Genomic DNA, 21078 nt, shown 5'->3' on the forward strand with positions numbered 1-21078 from the left:
ACAAATATGTAATATTTTAAATTCTATGAAAAAAAAATTCTATAACTTCGTAAAATGTAATTAAATGAAATTGCTAACAAACAAAAATAAGTCAATTTTTAAAAAAAAAATACGGAATATAAATCAGTATAACTTTTAAAATAAGTATAATTTTTAAAAATCTGTTACTCACGTTGCGGATCCTTCCCTTTGTGTAAAGTATTTATAAACTTGCTCTATCTTATCCCAATAAATATCAAATTACAGGAAGACTGTGTAAACCGATGCAGGCTTATCTCGCGAATGTGTGACTAATAGACAACATGTGTAGAAGAGAAGATCTATGTGAATTTAGAATAATGTATACATGTGTATAGAATGCATTTTTATCTTGAACAGTTTAAAGTTCGTGAAAAAATCCGTCTCCGAAAATAGACAATCTCATACGATATTGTAACATAATTAATATAATGTTTGTTGTGAGAATGAACTATTATTAATAAGCGCATGTCCAGGCCTTTATGAAAAGAAGTAAATATCTTTAAACTATACTAGCAAAATTATACCAGTTAGTTTTATAACTAAAAACATTTATCAGACTTTCTATCCAACCTAATTCCAACGTCTTTTAGACGTCTAAGTCTGACGTCTATTAGACGTCGTGGATATGACGTTGGTTAGACGTTGGATTCAGGTCGCCGACGTCGCGACCAAAATCCAACGTCTAACCAACGTCGGTACGACGTCAGGTGTTTACTGGGATTAAACACTTCTTTGACAGCTCCAGCTTCCTGAGATGCGCCCAGTTCAACTATCCGGCATCAAAATAGTCAGCCTACTGTCCCCTGTGACAGCTCTTGTTGTGCTATTGCAACCCGTTATACAAACGATATAACCTGTGTCTTTCATTCTTAGACATTATTAAAATATGTAAGAAGGTCATTTGGAAACAGAGAATACAACAAAGCAAAATGATAGTGTCTACTCATGAGAAAAGTGAAACATCCCTCACGCCCTAAATAAATCACTGGCTTAACAGGAATTCTATTGCACTTGTATTAAAAGGACTCCATGATCCTAAAAAATACAAAATATAATAGTACCGAGACCAAAATTAAGCTGATGACTACATAATTATGTCTCCCGCCCCCGCTGGGGGAGGCATATTGATTTTGCCCCTTCACATTTCATTTCCGATCAATAACAGGAGCATCATTTGACCTAGAGCCTTCAAGCTTCATAGGTTGGTAGGGCTTATAGAGTAGACGACCCCTATTGTTTTTGGATCACTCCATCAAAGGTCAAGGTCACAGGGGCCTGAACATGGAAAACAATTTCCTATCAGTATCTTGAGAACCACATGACCCAAGATGTTGAAACTTCAAAGGATGATTGGACATGCAGAGTAGACCTATTGGTTTAGGTTCACTCTGTTAAAGGTCAAGGTCACAGGAGCCTAAACTTGGAAAACCACTTCTGAGCAATAACTTGAGAACCACTTGACCCAGAATGTTGAAACTTCATAGGATGACTGAACTAGCAGAGTAGATGACGCCTATTGATTTTGGGGTCACTCTTTTAAAGGTCAAGGTCACAGGAACCAGAACATGGAAATCCATTTCTGATCAGTAACTTGAGAACCATTTGACCAAGAACCTTCAAAATTAGTATGGTGATAGGACTTACAGTGTAGATGACCCCTACTGTTTTTCGGATCACTCCAGGTCACAGGGGCCATCTACCTGTCACACTTCATCTATGATCAGTAACTGGAGAGCCATTTCACCCAGAACCTTCAACCTTCATTGGGTGATAGGGCTTACAAAGCAGATGACCCCTTATACTTTTTGGGTTACTCGATTAAAGATCAAGGTCATAGTGACCTGAACATGGAAAACGGTATATGATCAATAACTTGAGAACCACTTGACCCAGAATGTTGAAACTTCATAGGGTGAGAATGGATGACTGACCTCTATTGATTTCGGGTCACTTGGGCATAGGTCATTGGAAATGTAGAGTAGATGACCCCTATTGATTTTTAGGTCACTTGATCAAAGTTCAAGGTGGCAGGGGCCAGAAATTTGAAAACCATTTCTGATCAATAACTGAAGAACCATTTGACCCAGAACCTTCAAACTTCATAAGGTGAGAATGGATGACCGACCCCTATTGACTTTGGGTCACTTGAGCATAGGTCAATGTCACAGGTGCCTGAACGTAGAAAACTCTTTCCGATCAATAACTTGAGAACCACTTGGCCCAGAATGTTGAAACTTCATAGGATGATTGGACATGCAGCGTAGATGTCCGCTATTGATTTTGGGATCACTTGATCAAGGGTCAAGGTCACAGGGGCCAGAATGTGGAAAACCGTTTCCAGTCCATTACTTGAGAACCACTAGGCCCAGAATGTTGAAACTTCCTGGGATGATTAGACATGCCAAGTAGATGATACCTATTGCAGCCAACCATCGGTGTCTCCTATTGACTTCTTACTACTATGCATTGGGGGAGACATGCGTTTTTCTACAAAAGCATCTTCTAGTTCGCTCAACCACAGATTAATGTGTATTGATATAACTTTATTTATACGGTAGCCCAAATGGGATGTTTGTGTTTTTAGTTGGAAATTATGCAAGATATAGAAGACGATTTATTATCAGGAACTTCCCTGGTTCTTTACCCGCCCACGTATAAATCACCCATACGCGGGACTCTTATCCCAATGTTAGTAATTTCAGTCTGAGGAACGGGTACGAGCTCGTGACCGCTGGTTTCATGGGATGACAGTATTACCACAGGACCACTTCGTCAGCTCTGAAAATCAGGTTAAGGTTTTATCATAATCATTTGTACATTGCCTAATAAACATTCAATGTGTATTTCTTTGCATGACGCACAAAGCGTGAAGTGTATTTGTTAAAACTTCCGCTTTAGATTTTTACAATTCAAAAACTTCCTTGTTATGATATGTGATCAACATAAATAAAGTTCTTCCTTTTAAAACCAGGTGTAACTATTAATAAACTTTGATAATGTGGCAGCTGACCTCAATACAATCGACACTGTTTACTTTATAATACAGGTAACTAATAATTAGTATTACTTTGCTATATAGCCTAAAGTTAATTTTATGACGGATTATCTTTGAACACCCCTGGACTTATTATAATTGGACTCAACTGCCACATTATCAAAGTTTATTAGTACACCGTACCCTTCATAAAAGCAGCAATTAAAGTTGTTACACGAAATCATTCAGGCGAACGCCTAAAATCAATCTGAAATTGATGTATGGCTAATCAAATAATCATTTCACTAACAGGCGGATTATATCACATCTTGAATTAATGTCACAGATTTAAAACTTTTTGTGCCCTTAATGTGCAGTGACAGATTGCTATTCAGCATTAACCATATGCAATGGTAATAGAATTAAAACTATATCTTTGAAACGGGTCACATCCACCGAACTGTTTATGAGAAGATTTTTAATATAATAGTCGCAACTTGACCGCGATGGTTGACCTTAGGCTGATTATTCATATCGATTATTTCATTGTAGAAATCAAGGGTGCTTAGGGTAGCCGTGTATATTTATATGGAATTAGTTTGTACACAGTGCAGTATCAAAGTATATATACTTATATTTGATCACTTAATATTTCATATCACGATTTATATTACACAAATTATATATTCCTTTTCTCGTGCAGTTCGTGTTTTACGTACACTCCTTTTCGATAATAGGTTGTGCCTCATTGTGTATTGTAATGCAAAGGTCAACCATCGGGGTCAAGTTGCGTCTAGTATACAAAAACAATGTACTTTTATTTTCAGCCAAATTAATTTTGGAAAGGTCACAAACCAAGTTTGATGAAGTTCCATTCAGTGGTTCATAAGAAGAAGTTGCTTCAAAGATTTCTATTTTTAGTTCTAGTGGCCCCTAAAAGGGACCAAGCGCCCTCATTTCAGCAAAATTTGGAGAGGACAGTATAATGATGGTATAGACCAAATTTGCTGAAGATCCACTGAGCAGTTCATGAGAAGAAGTCGTGAACAGGTATTTTCATTTATAAGATAGGACAGACAGACCAAGCTTGATGGTAATCATTCTAGCGGTTCTTAAACAGCAGGTGGCCCATGCAAGGATGCTACTGACCAAGTTTGGTGTAATTCTGACTCGTAGTTCCAGAGGAGAAGATATCTAAGTAAAGATGTTGACACGGGACGCGGGACGACGGAAGATGGACGCCGGATTATCCACCTATACTGATAGCTAACACTGAACTAAGTTCAGGTGAGTTGAAAACGATGTAAGTTTTTGAGAGTCCGTCCGATTAGATCAATAGGGAGAGGACAGAGCTATGCTTAGCTCAGTAGGTAGAGAATATATCTACAGATCGGTCGATCGTGAGTTTCATGCCCGGACGAAGCTTTTTTTCCCTGAACCCCTCCCCAACTTTCAATCCATCAGTGAGTCCATCAGTGACACGATGTGTAACTTTTAAATAACAAGCTTTTCCATGACATATAGATAAAGGGCAACATGCGTGCGTGCGTGTGCTGTCCGTCCGTCTGTCTGTCCGTACGTGTAGCCAAACTGGGTTTTCGGATTATTTTAATCGCCCGCAGGTGAGTGAATAAGGGGCCGTTTTGCCCGGCCCCTTGTTTTTTGCTGCAAATATCTCTCAATGCCCCTAAGGGGCATTTTTGATTGCCCAGAAGGTTGTTTGGGGCTCTCATGGTCCCTTACTATCAGACAAAAAGCCCTTTACTATTGGCCCTTTGGATTTAGGCCCATTAACATAAAGAAATTGACCATCCGACTAATTTTTGTCCAGATTATAACTTTGCCGTACATTTGGAAAATACTTTATGCTTACCTCAGTGAGATGGATTCTCGCAAGCAAACATAAGGGTCAATGTCACACTTGGCTGAGGGGGTTAGGCAAGGGTCATGCTCACAAGAATCAATCTCACGGAGGAAAGCAAATCAAATTTTCCCAATGTACGACAACAAGAATTAGACGGACGGGCAGGCGCATGCACGTACGTACGCATATTGCCCTCTGTCTAGCTATATGCCATTTTGAATGTGTCACTGATAGACTTACTGATGCATTGAAGGTTGGGGTAAGGGGACTAACAAACGTATCATAACTATTAAATCTTATTAACTTTCATCTTCAATTTAATTGATACTATGTCACTCCGGAAGGCGAAAAGACGACGTTCGGCGAGGCGAAATTCAACGGGGCGGCGTTTTGCGTGGCGAGATTCGGCGGGGCGATGTTCTCCGAGGCGAGATTCGGCGGGCTGACGTTTGTCGGGAGTAGTATAGTTGGGCAGAATGTCTGCTGCTCTGCTGCTAGATCACGTGACCCTATGACGTAACAGTGAGTCATCGCGTGGGGGCGGGGCTTACGCGGAAAAAACCACAACATCACAATTGCGCAACAATATGGCGGACAGGTTAATGCCCTAGAACAATATAGGGGGAGCCGCACCCAACATTCCAAATAACGAAAGATAGAGTACGTGAGTCAATCGGAAATTCCCATGACGTTTACAGATTTTCCCAATGACTCACGCTACTCCCTATTTTTCCGCATGACTCACCAGGCACTCCTTGAGAAAGTCACGTAATTTTCCCAATGACTCACGCCACTCCCTGTTTTTTTCCCCATGACCTTACAGATTTTCCCAATGACTCACGCCACTCCCTGTTTTTTCCCATGACGTTACAGATTTCCCCAACTGACTCACGCCACTCTCTGTTTTTTTTCCCACGCGTCACCAGGCACTCCTTGCTTCTCTTATTTTAGCATTAGACAATAGAGGTTATTATATAACGTTGTTCTTTTACTGTCACCTTAGTTTTATCATTCCTTAATCTATATTCCATTGTTCTATCACAATAGATCTCTTAACTAAATGGCCATAAATTTAACCGCTCCCAGCTTTAAGGTAATTTCACTTTATATTACAACGATCTTAAATGCAATCAAATCTATTCAATTTAAACCACAAATCAACAATACCCACAGATCAAATGACAAAGTTGGTCGGAACTGTTTTCAACGTTCAGGCCCCTGTGAGCTTGACCTCTTACTTACTGCCCCAAAATCAGCTAGTGTCATTTTCTTAACAAGCGTAATCATGCTACTCAGTTTAAGGTAGTTCTGCACATTTGATAAACCGGAAGTGATGGCGTAACGTCATTTATCCGGAAAACGTAGAATAAAGCCTGGATTCGGTGAACGGAAATGAAAATCATTTTATGAATTAATGGCAACCTGTGACTTAATTTTTTACACTGGCTCTGTTACTAACGTTCTAAAGTTAAAATAAGATATTAAAACAACTGACACGTTAAATAGTTCAAAATAATGTCTTAAAATTAGCGTGAAATGTGTGGGTCACTTTCATCCTGATCAAATATTTCAAAAATAAGCACACGGGCCTATACATTTTATTTCACCACATTATAGGCAACATGTTTATTTACAACTGTGAGAAGTTTCATTAAAATCTACATTGTAGAAAAAATTCTATTCACGAAAATGTTATGAAAGCTATGATTTTGCCATAGACTCCCATTATGAAAAATAGCGTGAGGTCCAAATTTTTCAAATCAGTCTAGCAAAAAATCAAGCACACGACCCTATATGTTTTATTTGCTCAATTCTCTTGATATATTGTGCAGTTTTGAAAAATCACAATTTAATCAAATTCTACATTGTAGGAAAAATTTTGATCCAAACGTGCAGAACTACCTTAAGTGGTTCTCAAGTCATTGTCAGTGCGTTTGCGTGTGTAAGTCTATGCGTGTGTGCATACTGTATTTTGTCTAGGACTTTATCATGCTGGTTGAGAGTCCAAAATTATCGACATGTATGATACGATGAGGTGTTCTGTGCAAGTCACAGATCCCTAACTCAAAGGTCAAGGTCACACTTGGAAGTCAAATATTTAAAGTTACTTCAATTGCTTATCATATCCAGCCTACAATTTTGTCATGGTAGGTTGGATTTCAAAATTATTTGGAGTAAAAGAACAAGACATTGTATCACATGAAAGACCCAGAAGTTCAAGGTCAAACCTTAAGGTCATCTTTTTATTAGGTCTACAGCTTTTTATTCATGGACTGAAATTCAAATAACAAGTAGCAGAAATAGTACTATAATACGCTAAATCCTTAAGTTAATTGTCATAATCATACTTTGAGATCAAGATTTATTTTATTCTGTTCGTCCAGTCTAAAACTTTTATATGCATGAATGAGTATTCAAATAACTTGGCACAAATATAGACATGGACCTATCGCTCAGGACTCAAGGTTACACTTAAAGGTAAAAAATAAATAAATACATTTTCTTGTTCGGTCTGTGACATCTTTATGCGTTAATGAATACTTATATATTGTGTCTAGCTTATGTAGACCATGATGGGTTTCTGCATATAACTGTGTTATTTTCAATCTGAAACATGCTGTGATCTTGACAAAAATCAACCGCTGTCCATAAACAACCGTGAGATCGGTAGGGGAGGAGCATATAAAGTGTTATAGGCTATATACCAATAAAGAATTTGTTCTTTGTTTCATATAAAATTCAGCTAATTCAGACCAATTTTGTTACAGTTTCTAGAGTTTCACTCCGTCGTAGACCTATATTCCACAAGATATCCATACATTTGCTTCAAGAAAACGAAAAGAAAAAGGGGTGTTGAATAGTATGCAGTGAAATGCAAGTCAACTGAAGTCAGGTACCCTCATATTGCCGCATTTCAGAAAGCGGTCCGCAGAATAAACACCCTACTTTCGTTTTCAAGTAAACAACTCGAAAACATGCGAGTATTAACATGAAACGTGTCCTATTTTATGTAAAATTCATTCCACGAGTAAAATAATGCCCACTCGGCCCCCGATTTACGCGCAAATGCGCGAAAAATGGAAAAATTAGGATCTATTTATTAGGGACTTCTTTCGACGGAGTCACATTTTGGACCGAATTACTGCATTATAACCTATACCTGTGGGGCTTTATTGAAACTGCATACATCTATATATCCTGACATTATGACATGCAATACACAAATCGGCTATTTCACAAAGTAATGGCCCTTTTACCAAGTTTATAAGTTTCATCTGATAAATCTTTTAAGAATCAAGCGGAGGAAAGATAAAGGTTCTAAATTGTTGCCTTTTTGTACTTGTTGTCATTTTTTTAACTGTTTAAGTAAGTGATACTGAAGAATCAAGGGACCAATCCGTAGAAAAATATGCATACCTATATACTTCATTTAATTTCCTTTGTGGAAGAAGTTTGTGATTAAACAAACAATAAATGGACGATGATGTGATTCATAGAACTCCAATACACCCCGTCAATGAATCGTCCATATATGACTCCTATATATCCCCATAATTGAATCGATCATAAGCTGACGTCTTTATAGAGCCACAGACCTAATAATAAATGCATCCTACGTTGACTCCTTGATATATAACCCATTAATAGATTTACCATAAGGTTAGTCATAGGTTCTATTCCGTTTAAAAAACTGACCGCATGTATTGGCATGATGTCGTTTTGACTGAAGCCCAAAAGGGTAGTCGATTTCGAAGCTTTATGTATAGATCTACCATATATATATATATATAAGTTGACTCCTATATGTATCTTTAGGTGAATAAATGGGAGAGCGGTGTCTTTGAGCTATAATGGCCCTGGAAAGGTGATAATACCCCGAGAGCTATTATCTTCTTCCAGGGCCATCATCACTCAAAGGCACCACTCTCCCATGTATTTACCTTTTTTATTACATGTTTACCTATAATATAGATAGTAAGAAAATAGTGTCATTTTCATGTCATTTTATGGGTACTAGCATCTACTGGCATAATAACTTTCAGCTTTTCAGTTTTTATATTAATTGTATGAGACCATATGCTGTATAAAATCAAATGCCTTGATAGTTGTACTATGTTGCTTATAGCATATTTAGGGTTGAAAATAAGTTATTTCACGAAGAATACACGACGTTACGCTCAAGATGATAAAACTAAATCTAAAACTGAAATATTCGCTGGTTTACCTCCATGACGTCATTTCTGTTCGTTGATTTCCCGCGCTAACATCAGGGCCATTTTCGATAATGGTCCCGGGGCTAATTATGATATTGTGATAATGCATGACGCAATGCGATAACAGGAGCATTTTCAGCACAAATTTGTAGGTACTCATGTAATAAACCCCGTCAATGAATCTACCCTTAGTTTAATTGATTACTTACTAAGTTTAATTATATATACCATCCGGAAGGGCCGTTTACTAATGTTGGCAGAACTTGTGGTCCGACCCTATTGCTATAATTCAATCGATTGTTAATATCCATATGTTGATGTAATGATATAAATACATGTATTATAAGCAATAAAATATGTTTAAACTAAATATATACCCCTTAATGACTCTACCATAATGTGATAAACTATAAATGACTCTACAATAAGAGTACAATGTATCTGGACTATGTAATTAACTATCCTTTTTGGTCAGACACCACAAATTAAACAACAGCTATTTGTGACAAATGCCCCAGAAGCGTGCATTATCTGCGCAAAATATGCCAGAACAGTGTAGGTATGAATTATTTTGTGACCTTCACCTTGACCTGAGAGACCTGGGTCATAAGCGCGCCACACCTTCTCAATATGGTTAACATGCCAAGTAATTGTAAAATCCCTTGATAAATTGCAGAGTTATGGACCAGACTATGTTAACCTTTGAGTTCTAAGTGTGACCTTGACCTTGGAGCTAGGCGTCTGGATCTTACGCATGACACGTCATCTCATTATAGGGAACATTTATTCCAAGTAATTTAAAACCCCTTCATCGATGGCAGAGTTATGAACCTGACAAGAAACAGACCATGTTAAAATTTTACTTATAAGCGTGACCTTGACCTTGGAGCTATGAGTCTGGATCTTGCGCATGACAGATTGTCTCAATATGGTTAACATTTATACCAAATAATTTCAAAATCCCTTCATATATGACCGGACGCGAAATAGACCCTGTTAACCTTTGACCTTTAAGTGTGACATTGACCTTGGAGCTAGGGCCTCATTACGGTGAACATTTATGCCAAGTTATTCCAAAATCCCTTTATGGATGGCAGAGTTACAGCCCGGCCAAGAACTTACACGGACGCATACGCACACGGACGGACATTGCGATTCTAATATGCCCACCTTCGGCCATAATTAACAAAGTACAGGGAACTTACTGGAAATAAGTTAAGTGTATACTTAGGAATAAGGTAATGTACCCTGTATAACTATGTTGACGACAACACTCTCTTTTCGTACACCAAATTATGGTGAACTCCTTACAACCTTACAAATAGAAAGTGATACTTTAATTGACTGGTTCAGATTTTAACTGTATGCACTATGCAGGCCAACCGTATAAAAAAAAAAACACACACACACACACACACACACACACACACACACACGAAAAAGACTCTGTTTTTAAAATCGGCAGTTCCGTTATTGAATGTTGTGAATGATGATGTGAAATAACTAGGTGTTGACTTTAGTTGTTTATCTACAAGTTTGTTTAAGAATAAAATTTGTAACTTTCTCATGGACCGCATTTAAAATTGAAAGATTATCAGCCGTACTTGGTTGGTGAATTCTTGTATTTGAATTGGAGCTGTTGGTTGGCTTATTTTCAAGCAATTCAATTCTTGAAGTTAAAGTTTTCAAGGATAGTTCAAGTTCCTTGTTTCTTGATTCAAGTTTTTTTGCAGTGTGACGTAATTCTGATGTGATCTTTTGATTTTTTTTCAACAATTTTTCTTTAAGTTTTAACTCTTCTTCGATTTTTTAAAGCTTTATTTCTTTATTTGTTTATTTTTCATTGTGTGAAGATTTTGCTCTGAAAGCCCAAAACATGAAATGCAGATGCCAATATCTGAATGTATATAAGCACATGAACGGTGACAAGTGGTTTGACATTGTTCACACACACAGTAATCAGTGAAAGGTATCTTTAATCCGGTCAAAGAAAATACTTAATTATTTAATTTGTCGCTTCTTGATTAATATAAATGCTTTTTTCTCACGAGCTGATTAATTATATATTCCTTATTCAAAATAAATATCAATTTCAGTTCTAAATAACTTATATATATATATAAATATATATATATATATATATATAGAGAGAGAGAGAGAGAGAGAGAGAGAGAGAGAGAGAGAGAGGCGCAGATTTAAAATCCAGCATATTTAAATGGGTAACTATCAAATAAATAATAGAAAATCATTTATTTATTTTATATGTTTTTATGATTAAACGTTTGATAATTTGGAGCGAGATTATCATTAATCAAATTAATAAGAAGTATGTAGGTTGTGGTTTATCAGAAAATGCGATATCGCAAAGGACAAGATATTACAGATTTCACTGGAAAATGCTGACCGCGGCTGTATGTATAATTTATATTGTTGACGACTTTCTTCTTTTCTAGTGTGGTCAGCAAGTTTACACATGTCTACGATATATAGCGATAAAATCTGCTGACCAGTTAAATAAAGAAAGAAAATCAAGCATTCGCACACTGAAAAATGCCTACCACGGCTGTATATACGATTCAATATTATATTGCTGACGACTTTGTTCTTTTTCTATGTGGTCAGCAATATATAGAGTTAGAATCTGCTGACCAGTTAAATAAAGAATAAAATACGCTGGAAAATGCTGACCACGGCTGTATATACAATTTATATTGCTGACGACTGTGTTCTTTTTTTATGTAGTCAGCAATTTCACACAATGTCATGTATACGATATATAGCGCTAGAATCTGCTGACCACCAATTGTTTCCCATAAAGTAAAGTACTGCTGTCTGAACGATTCAAATTTGATTCTAAATCCTCGCTTAAGATTTCACTTGCGAAAGTGTCTTTAATCATAGAGACAGACGCATTTGGAATAACTAACTGATGTAGACGGTATAACCATAATGTTATAATGGAAGTTTATGGGAAACAATTGGTGGTCCCTAACCTATTTTGCCGCATAGTAGCATTTTGGTTACAGAGACTGAACTATCCTCCGTAGGCTATTGTATTTCCGAGGTGTGGCTCGCATAATTATTGTCGGTGGTAAAAGTAGTCTGAAAAAGCAAAGCATGACCAATGAATAACTTTGCACGTTTTTATTTTAGGAACAACACAAAAGGTTGCGTAAATTGACAGATCCATTCTGAACAGTGCCAAGTCAACTCGTTCCCTAATCAACTCGATCCCAGCCAACTCGTACCCGTTTTTGGTCATTCCGTTCCCCTCTTGAAATATCCGGTCAACTCGTCCCTGTTTTGTAGATATGGCCAGGAATGTGCACATCTGCGCAAAGGCATTCATTTGTAACTCCTTTAATCCCTTTGGTTACTCACTGTCTGGTTACGCAGAGGTGCACTTTTTGGGCCATATATGCTGTTTTGGACATTTACTCCATCCTGCATAATTATATTATTTCATTTCCTCAGCGTTATTTTTACTTTGAAAAAAAAACTAAATATTTCCCGTTTCGGGACAGCGTGATAACTTTTGACTGTCCCAGTCTCCGTCACATCCAAACTTATTCTACATATTTCTGTTAAGAAATCCCCAATTAAAATCCGTTGGGAACGTTTTCTGGTACATGTACAAAGTATTTATAATGATTACATCTCTGATAATGAATTTTTGTTGACATTAAAATTTAAAGCATAAACTTGCCTCGCTGACATTTTATGAATGTATATATTTTGTGTTTTATTCTGTAATTAGTGTCATATCGGCAATCTGTTGTTAGAGCAACAGATAAGCTTTCAGAATGAATTGTATTACCCGATAATTTTGGTTTTAATTGGGTATTGCCTAAAATCAATAGGGTATTCTAACACATATTACCCCAGGCCATGATGTTCACTTTTATTGGGTTTCCATGCATTCTCATTTTGTTTGACTCGCCTTTAATCAGCAGCCATGAATACTTGATTTTCCATTCACTCAAAGTTTTTTATAGACACTCTCGCCAGAATGTGTAAATTTTTTATAAGAATTTTTGTGTGACTGTGCATAACACATCGTCCAGTAGTTTGTCTAGTAGGTCGCTCACCATTTCGTTTACATGTGAATAACTTGCGCAGCTAGAAATATTATCATTTAACCATTTAACATACGTATACAGGGCTCTCGTTTGGCAAAATTTGGGGCCGAATATAGGCCCCATTTCCCCCTCAAAATAGTATGTTTTTTTCCCCCCTATTTCAAAAAAATTCCCCCCTCAAGTCCAAGAACATCAGTGCTAAGTGCTTTGCAGTTGACTTGTTGGCCTTAAAATTTCATTGTTTCCAAAAATTCAGTGGCTTAGAGAAAAAAATACAAAGTGTGATGTCTGAATAAGGTTGTTTATATTTGGCAGAATTCATACAGCAGAATTTATAATTAACAGAATTCAGGTTTGGGTCAGTAAAGTTGAAAAGAATGTTTATATTTTTTTGCATTCTTTTCACGTTTGAAATTCCCCTTCAAAAGAATTTTTTGGAAAAATCACGCGAAATTCCCCCGTTGCATGGACCCTGGCCCCAGTCCCATAAAGCAAACGAGAGCCCTGGTATAACATCCTTCTCCCCATCTGAGACCGACAGGAAAAAATTGGTTATTACACCACACTGCTTTAATTCCTTTGGATTTTTTTCTACCCCGTATTAATGCCATTTTGATAACAGACGCATATTGTGAGTGCATTATCCATACAGATGAAAAAGTAGGATTGCTTTGGACTGCATCATTGTTATCGAAGGCCGGAGACTGATACAGCTGACAAATGTAACAAGTTGACAAATGTAACATTATTTGAACAGTTGACTTACGCGGACAAATTATTTTAAGTATTTCAAGCATACGCACACATCGGGATGAGAATTGGGTATTTTGTTTTGTTGTCTGAGTTTTGATACGCATTAAAAATAAATCTATTGGGTATTTTGAAAATTTTAATTGGGTAATTACGCAAATACGCAGCTTATGGGTGGTTTTCAAAATAATGAAGCAAAAGTGTGACATAGGGGTTGAAAATTCAAACTTATTTCTTAGGGTGGTCACCTATTTTTTATGATAGCAAATACTTCAAATTTGAAGGAAATAACTCTCAGAAAGTGTTGAGACATGCCAATAAGAAAATATTTCAGCCTTTAATTCGAAAGTTCAGTGATTTTCCCATAAGATGGGTGATAAATGTTGCAGTGTTTTATGACAGGGAAATATGTATAACAGTAATTTTTTCAACATAAATGATAAGTAATGGGTGTATGTGTATGGTTTGAAACTTATTTAATCATATGTTTGTGGACATTGGTTTTTAAAATCACCCTTTCTGCACAAATCTGACATGAAAATAAAACTTTACCTAGAAAAGTTGTTGCTGAATGCAAAATAACTAACATATAATTATAAAACCTATTTTTTTCTCTCACTTTGCATGTTTATAAACCACATGCCAAATTTCAAGAATGTCCAGTAATTCTAATTTCTAGAATTGTCAGCTCAAAATTGAGTTATTTTACAGATGCACAGGGGACACATACTGAAGATCAGTGTAATATTCATCCATTATTAGTTTTCTATTCATAAAAAGACTAATGGTAATCAGCTTTAGACAAATACTATTAAAAAATAGTTTATTCCACATAATAACTACTAAATTGAAAAATTTCACTACAAACACATGAAAATTCAACAGAATGTAGTGCTTTAAATGAAAAAATAAGTGACTTTATACATAACTAACACATTGAAATCATTTAGGTTACATGCAATGCTTATTCATAGTAGAAAAATGACAAAATGCCATGCATGATAAAATGGAATAGTAAAATTCATACATACTTTATAATGTTACTAAAAAGGGTGCACAGGGGACAAATTGTATCAAAATATTTATTCATAGAATATGTTCATGGTAAGTAAAATTCTTTTAACTATGCAATATTTACTAGTGAACATTACATATTTAGGTAAACTTAAGAGCTTAAGAAGCAATAAAATTGATGTTTCCAGTTTTAAACTTGAAAATTGGCAACTTCAGAAGAAAATGCAAACAATGAATTTTAAATTGTCCAGGGTTTCTTATATAATGCTAAATTATAAAGTAATGCCTAAATTTTGCATTCACACTGCTAAGAATATAGAACTGCCACCACAAATTACTGTAATGCTATGATAATTGATATATGTCAAAAAAGGGTGCACAGGGGACATCACTTTTGGCTCTGTGAATGTTTAACAGTCAGTAATATGTGAAGTTGAACGCTGCTTTTGTATCTGTTGTAACTCCCTTTCAAGGAAAATAAAGTAAAATCCCATTTTGTTTAAAGAATAAAAGAAATCTGACTCTTAACAACTGAAAAGGTGCACAGGGGACATTTTTAGGTGTATAGACATCCATCAAGTTTCTGAGAAAGTTGATTTATTAAAGAAAAAAATCATACTGTGTCTTCACAGCTGAAAGGATAAAGATCTTAGAAAAACATTAAGACTTTAGAAAAGTAATAGGGTTATGAAATTGTAGTGTTCAACATTTAAATTTAGTATTTTTTTCACTATTTTTTGTGAAGGGGGTTCCATCACAAGATGTGAAATATTGGTAACAATAAGATGTAGGTAATGAAAAGAAGTATTTTATTTAAATGTGCAGAGTTTAAGTTACACAAAAAAGCCAAAGCTGTAACAATAAAGCATGGTTTTAAAAAGTAAGCCACAGTTGAAAACTATACTTCATGTAAAATGTCACACTTTTTTGGGTGCACAGGGGACAAAATTAGCTATATAATTTAAAATAACTTTAAAACTGTTTGAGTCATTAAGCTGAAATTGCACACATTTATTGACTACATTGAGTTGGATATAATTTGTCCCAATATACATTCTAAAACTAAACTGAATTAAAGTAAGGTGAGAGAAAAGAAAAAGCTTCATTATTTTGAAAACCACCCTTATCTGTTGCTCTGTGTTGTTATTGAAACCGGTGACAGGGTAGATATCTCCTAGCACAGGTCTGTCAAATCATATTTTCAAAAATTTAAGTCTCTTATTTAAAATTATGTAATAAATTCAACCTATATAAAGTTTCTACATGAATATTAATGTTTAATTTATTGAAGAAAGTAAGTCTGACCAGTATATTATATAAATGACTTTTTTGGAATTTTTAATGTCTTCGTTTTCCTAAAAGTAAAATGCAGATACGGGTAAGGCTTAGAGGGATGACAACTATAAAATATCAGTCATATAAAAATAAAATAAAATTTACTGGTAAAGTTTTATTGGGTGTTAAAAGTCATGCCCTAGATTTTGACAAATAACAAATTTTTCAGTTTTTTTTTTTTTTTTTTAGAAAAAGTGACTGCAGGGATGCAGCTAATTGCATATTTTGTCCTTTATGTATTTGATTTATTTAATATGACTTATTTATCTATTACAAAGGAAGATTTCCCTAATTTGTTTTAAGAGTTATGCAGCCAATGAAAATGAAATTTTAACACCATTCAAATACATGGTACTACTTTCACTTTGGAAAACATTGTATAATTGCCAATCTCCATATTTTCCCCTGTCTTAAAAATCATACAGTATTCTAAGGATACTGTCTATGCAACACAATAAGCAAAGTTTAAACAGTGATTTCGAGTGTTTAAATATTTTTTTGTCGCATTTTTTGGAAATCGTGAATCAGTGTTTGTCAGAGTTATCTTTCCTGTGGTTGTTGCTATTTATATACTAGCAACAACCACCACTTTTTAGTTCACCTGAGCAATGCTCGGGTGAGTTAGTGTGATCACTCGATGTCCGGCTTCTGTTTGTTGTCTGTCTGTCAACTTTTAGCTTGTATATGCGATAGAGGCTGTATTTTTCAATTGATCTTCATGAAATTTGGTCAGATTGATTGCCTTGATATCTAGGTCAAGTCTGAAAATGGATCTGTGTCAAAAACTAGGTCACTAGGTCAAATCAAGAAAAACCTTGTGTATGCAATAGGGACTGCATTTTTCACCGGATCTTCATGAAATTTGATCAGAATGTTTGTCTGGATGAAATCTAGGTCAAGTTCGAATATGGGTCATCTGGGATCAAAAACTAGGTCACACGGTCAAACCAAAGAAAAACCTTGTGTATGCAATAGGGGCTGCATTTGACACAGGATATTTAGTAAGAATGGTTGCCTTGATGAAATCTAAATCAAGTTTGAATATGGGTAATCTGGGGTCAAAAACAAGGTTGCTAGGTCATATCAAAGAAAAACCTTGTGTATGCAATAGGGACTGCATTTTACATTGGATCTTCATGAAATTTAATCAGAATGTTTGTCTAGATGAAATCTAGGTCAAGTTCGAATATGGGTCATCTGGGGTCAAAAACTAGGTCACCCATTCATATCAAAGAAAAACCTTGCATATGCGATAGAGGCTGTATTTTTCAGTTGATCATCTTGAAATTTGATCAGAATGATTGCCTTGAAGTCTAGGTCAGATTTGAGTATGTGTCATCTGGCCATTCTGGGGTCAAAAACTAAGTCACTAGGTCAAATCAAAGAAAAACCTTGTTTATGCAATAGAGACTGCATTTTACACTGGATCTTCATGAAATTTAATCAGAATGTTTGTCTGGATGCAGTCTAAGTCAAGTTCAAATATGGGTCATGTTGGGTCAAAAACTAGGTCACCCCGTCAAATCAAAGAAAAACCTTGTGTACGCAATAGGGGCTGCATTTTGTATTGGATATTCTTTAAATGTAGTCATAATGTTCCAAACAACCAGACTTTGTATTAATTACATGTAAGATCACACTTGTACCTTATAAGACATTTTGTTGTTATTCTCCAGCTGAATGTTTTTGTTGTTGTTGTTGTTGGTTTTGTTAAACAAGCCTTACAGATATTTTGAAGGCAGTTGTGACCATACCATGCATATCAATGCTTTACTCCAGACACCACAATCCTAAAATATAGAATTAAGCTACTAATATTTTGTGGTTTTTTTTTTCTTTGGATACAAAGTCATAAAGAGAGAAGAACAACACTGATACTAAAGTCAATATATTTCAGAATAATCAAAGATGTCGGTAGTTGTAGCACAGCCATCAGAAGGGCAGAAAGGGGCTGGTATGCCCATGACAGCTATGCCTGAAGTACAAACAATAGTGTTGCCGCACGGTCTCCCACCAGGTCTCGCCTACCTGGGATCACTGAGTGAAGTTAAGATACACCAACATTTTGATACGTTGGAAGGTAAGTAGTATTATAGGCTTGACAATACAAAGTAAAAACAAGGACTGAACCTACTCAGATTCGAGTCAGTATCTGGCAATACCTTTCTTTTTGTTACTCCTTTGATATGTTTCCAGGTGTTACATGTATTTGGTTTCAAAAGGAATAATGAATATGAAATAAGTTATTTTCGTCCAGTGTTATCTTATGTTTAGAGAAATACTAAATATGGAATGTATGACTAACTCAGTTTTCAGAGGAATAATAAATAAGGAATGCATTATTTTTTCCAGTTTTGTCTGGTTTTGAGAGGAACAATAAATACCAGATATGTAACTCAGGAAACCAACAGTTCATGTATGCCAAGGAAGGTTAGTATGATGTTACATTGATCAACACTTTAATTGCTGTCTTGAACAGGTATCAAAGATTGACACAGGCATTTAAATTTGATGATTTAGTCTGCTATGGTCATTATGAAAAAGAAAGATATTTAAGATATACATGTACATGTTTTCATCATAAATTAGAGGACATTAACAATTCTCCTTCCAGAACATATTAAATTGTGACAATGATCTAAGGTGATCAATGATCCTAAGCAAGGGCGTAGGAGGTGGGGCGGCACCTGCCGCCCCAATATTTCGAGGAGCGACGATATGCTGAACTCGAACTTTTTTTTTTTTTAAAGCTAGAAAATATAATTGAGAATAAATACAGTGGTCTTCCCTTGCCAGTTGTCAGTTTATCATGAAGAGCATCGGCAACTGATATGTACACAGAATCTTGTCATATTGCCGACACCTTACTAAATCGCCTTGGGGACAGAGTATTGTACAAAGTCGATAATCCGCAACGACCAAGGTTGCCGTATTTTCATGCCTCGCAGACTCGGATTATAGGTGACACATTAATTAATAAAAGTTAATTGTATTTAACTGCTTACTGCCGAACAGATTATAATGACTAAAATGCAATAAAGATTGGATAGCACCTTTAAGTCAGGGTCTTGTGATCGATCCCCTGCTTAAACATTACTGGTTCTACCCTGGCAAGACGTTGTCCGTATTAAACATTGTACCGCCATTACAGTGTTTAAACACAGTAAACTGTAAATAGGAGTGAAAACTTGAAAAAAAATGAGTATGTCCAACAGATATGAGCAGTCCAAGAAGTCGCCAGATTGCACCATTTATTCTAGCTATATGCAAAATTTTCCCAGGGCCTCCCCGGATCCTGTTCATAAAAGGGGATATATACCTACCCCCAAACCCACCCACTCCGCCACCCCAATGCTCAAATCGTCCCTACACCCCTGACAAGTTCTCTTAAAAATCAAGCTAGCAGAGGGGTCGTGGACTTATCGATGCCCCACAAAAATAAGGTCGTATTGTTACGACCTTATTTTTACAACATTGTATGACCTATAAATTGTCAGACACTGCATTAAAAATGGCTATAACTTGAATATGAAATCATAATTGTGTGATCCTGTTTAATGAACCAAAAATAACATTTTGTTAATAATATAGCATTCTCATACAATTCTCTCAGAAGTCTGTTGAAATTGTGCTGCTTAGCACCTTTTAGGTTCCACCAGGTCTTATGATTTAAAATCATTTAAATGACTTCATCTCACGAACATCTTGATGGATCTTGACCAAACTTAATCTGAAGTGTCCTTGTGTAGTGTTCTCTCAGATGTGTTAAAATGTTTCAGTTTGGCACCTTTAAAGAGTCATCAAAACCTTTAAATTACTTTTTTCTCACAAACCACTTGATGGATCTTCACTAAACTTAGTCTTTAGCATCATTATATGGTCCACTCAGAAATTTTATTCAGATTCTTCTGCCAAACTGCAGATTGGGACCACCAGAGAAAACATTAAACAGCTCTTCGAATATCATTCAGTGAACTGCTTGATCACCAAACTTTGTCAGAAGCATGATAAATCTGGTATAATAATAATAATAATAATAATTAAAAGTTCAGTTAGCGACTTGGGGCCATTTTCGTCTTTTGTATCATTTTAGTTCAACTGGGCACCAAGTGCTCATTGTGAACTTTTGTGATCGCTTTGTGTCTGTTTCCATTGTCAGCAGTTTTACTGTTAACATTCTGGGTCAGAATGTAAATGTTTCCTGTAATAAAATCTTGGATCAAAAGCTAGGCTACTAGGTCAAGTAATTTGTTTCAATGAAATCTAGATCAAGTTTGAAACTGGACTGTTAAGGTTTACATGTAAAACTAGGTCAAACCATAGAAAGACCTTGTTAGCTCTCCAGTTGCCAAATTTTCTGTTTGATCTTTGTCAGAATATTTGTATCAGTGAAATGTAGGATAAGTTTGAAACTGGGTTATTTGAGGCTTAACTTATGGTGGACGGATAGCTCTGTGGTTTGCACACTGGCCTTCCAGTCCTGAGGTCGGGGTTCGATCCCCAGCAGCTACTCGGGAATTTTCAGAAACGCTTTTCAGTGTTTCCCACCCAGCTAGTGGTGTACTGGTCAGGAACCCAGGCAATCCTTGCGTGTATCAGTGCTATACACATTAAAGAACCAGGTTGCCTATTCGCAACAAGCTGGGCTAAGTTAGCCAGACAAGCCTGTATCTGATTTCTGATCTCTCTGTCGTGGGGGCTTTGTCTCACTCTGTCCCTCTGGTCAGATCGCTCTGTGTCTGTACTAGTAGAGGATGAATTATATGCCCTGTGTGTCTGCATTTGAACTATGTAAAGCACCATTGAACGTGAAATTGATCATGAAAA

General features: G+C 36.1%; 1 protein-coding gene across 3 annotated transcripts in view; it reads left to right on the top strand.

Moving 5' to 3' along the window:
* Positions 1-12068: 12068 nt before the first annotated feature.
* LOC123561356 (phospholipid scramblase 2-like) overlaps positions 12069-21078 on the top strand; it is a 37637-nt gene continuing 28627 nt past the window's right edge. Inside the window, exons 1-3 of one of the 3 annotated variants that reach the window (XM_053553270.1) lie at positions 12069-12137; positions 18149-18331; positions 18604-18681. In XM_053553270.1, the coding sequence (XP_053409245.1) occupies positions 18160-18331; positions 18604-18681 (250 nt within the window). In that variant the 5' untranslated portion in view covers positions 12069-12137; positions 18149-18159. Of the gene's footprint in view, positions 12241-18148; positions 18332-18603; positions 18682-21078 lie in introns of all 3 variants that reach the window. The other 2 variants (XM_053553269.1, XM_053553273.1) reach the window with 2 other exon arrangements.

The sequence above is a fragment of the Mercenaria mercenaria genome, chromosome 10, assembly GCF_021730395.1.
Source record: "Mercenaria mercenaria strain notata chromosome 10, MADL_Memer_1, whole genome shotgun sequence".
Lineage (NCBI taxonomy): Eukaryota > Metazoa > Mollusca > Bivalvia > Venerida > Veneridae > Mercenaria > Mercenaria mercenaria.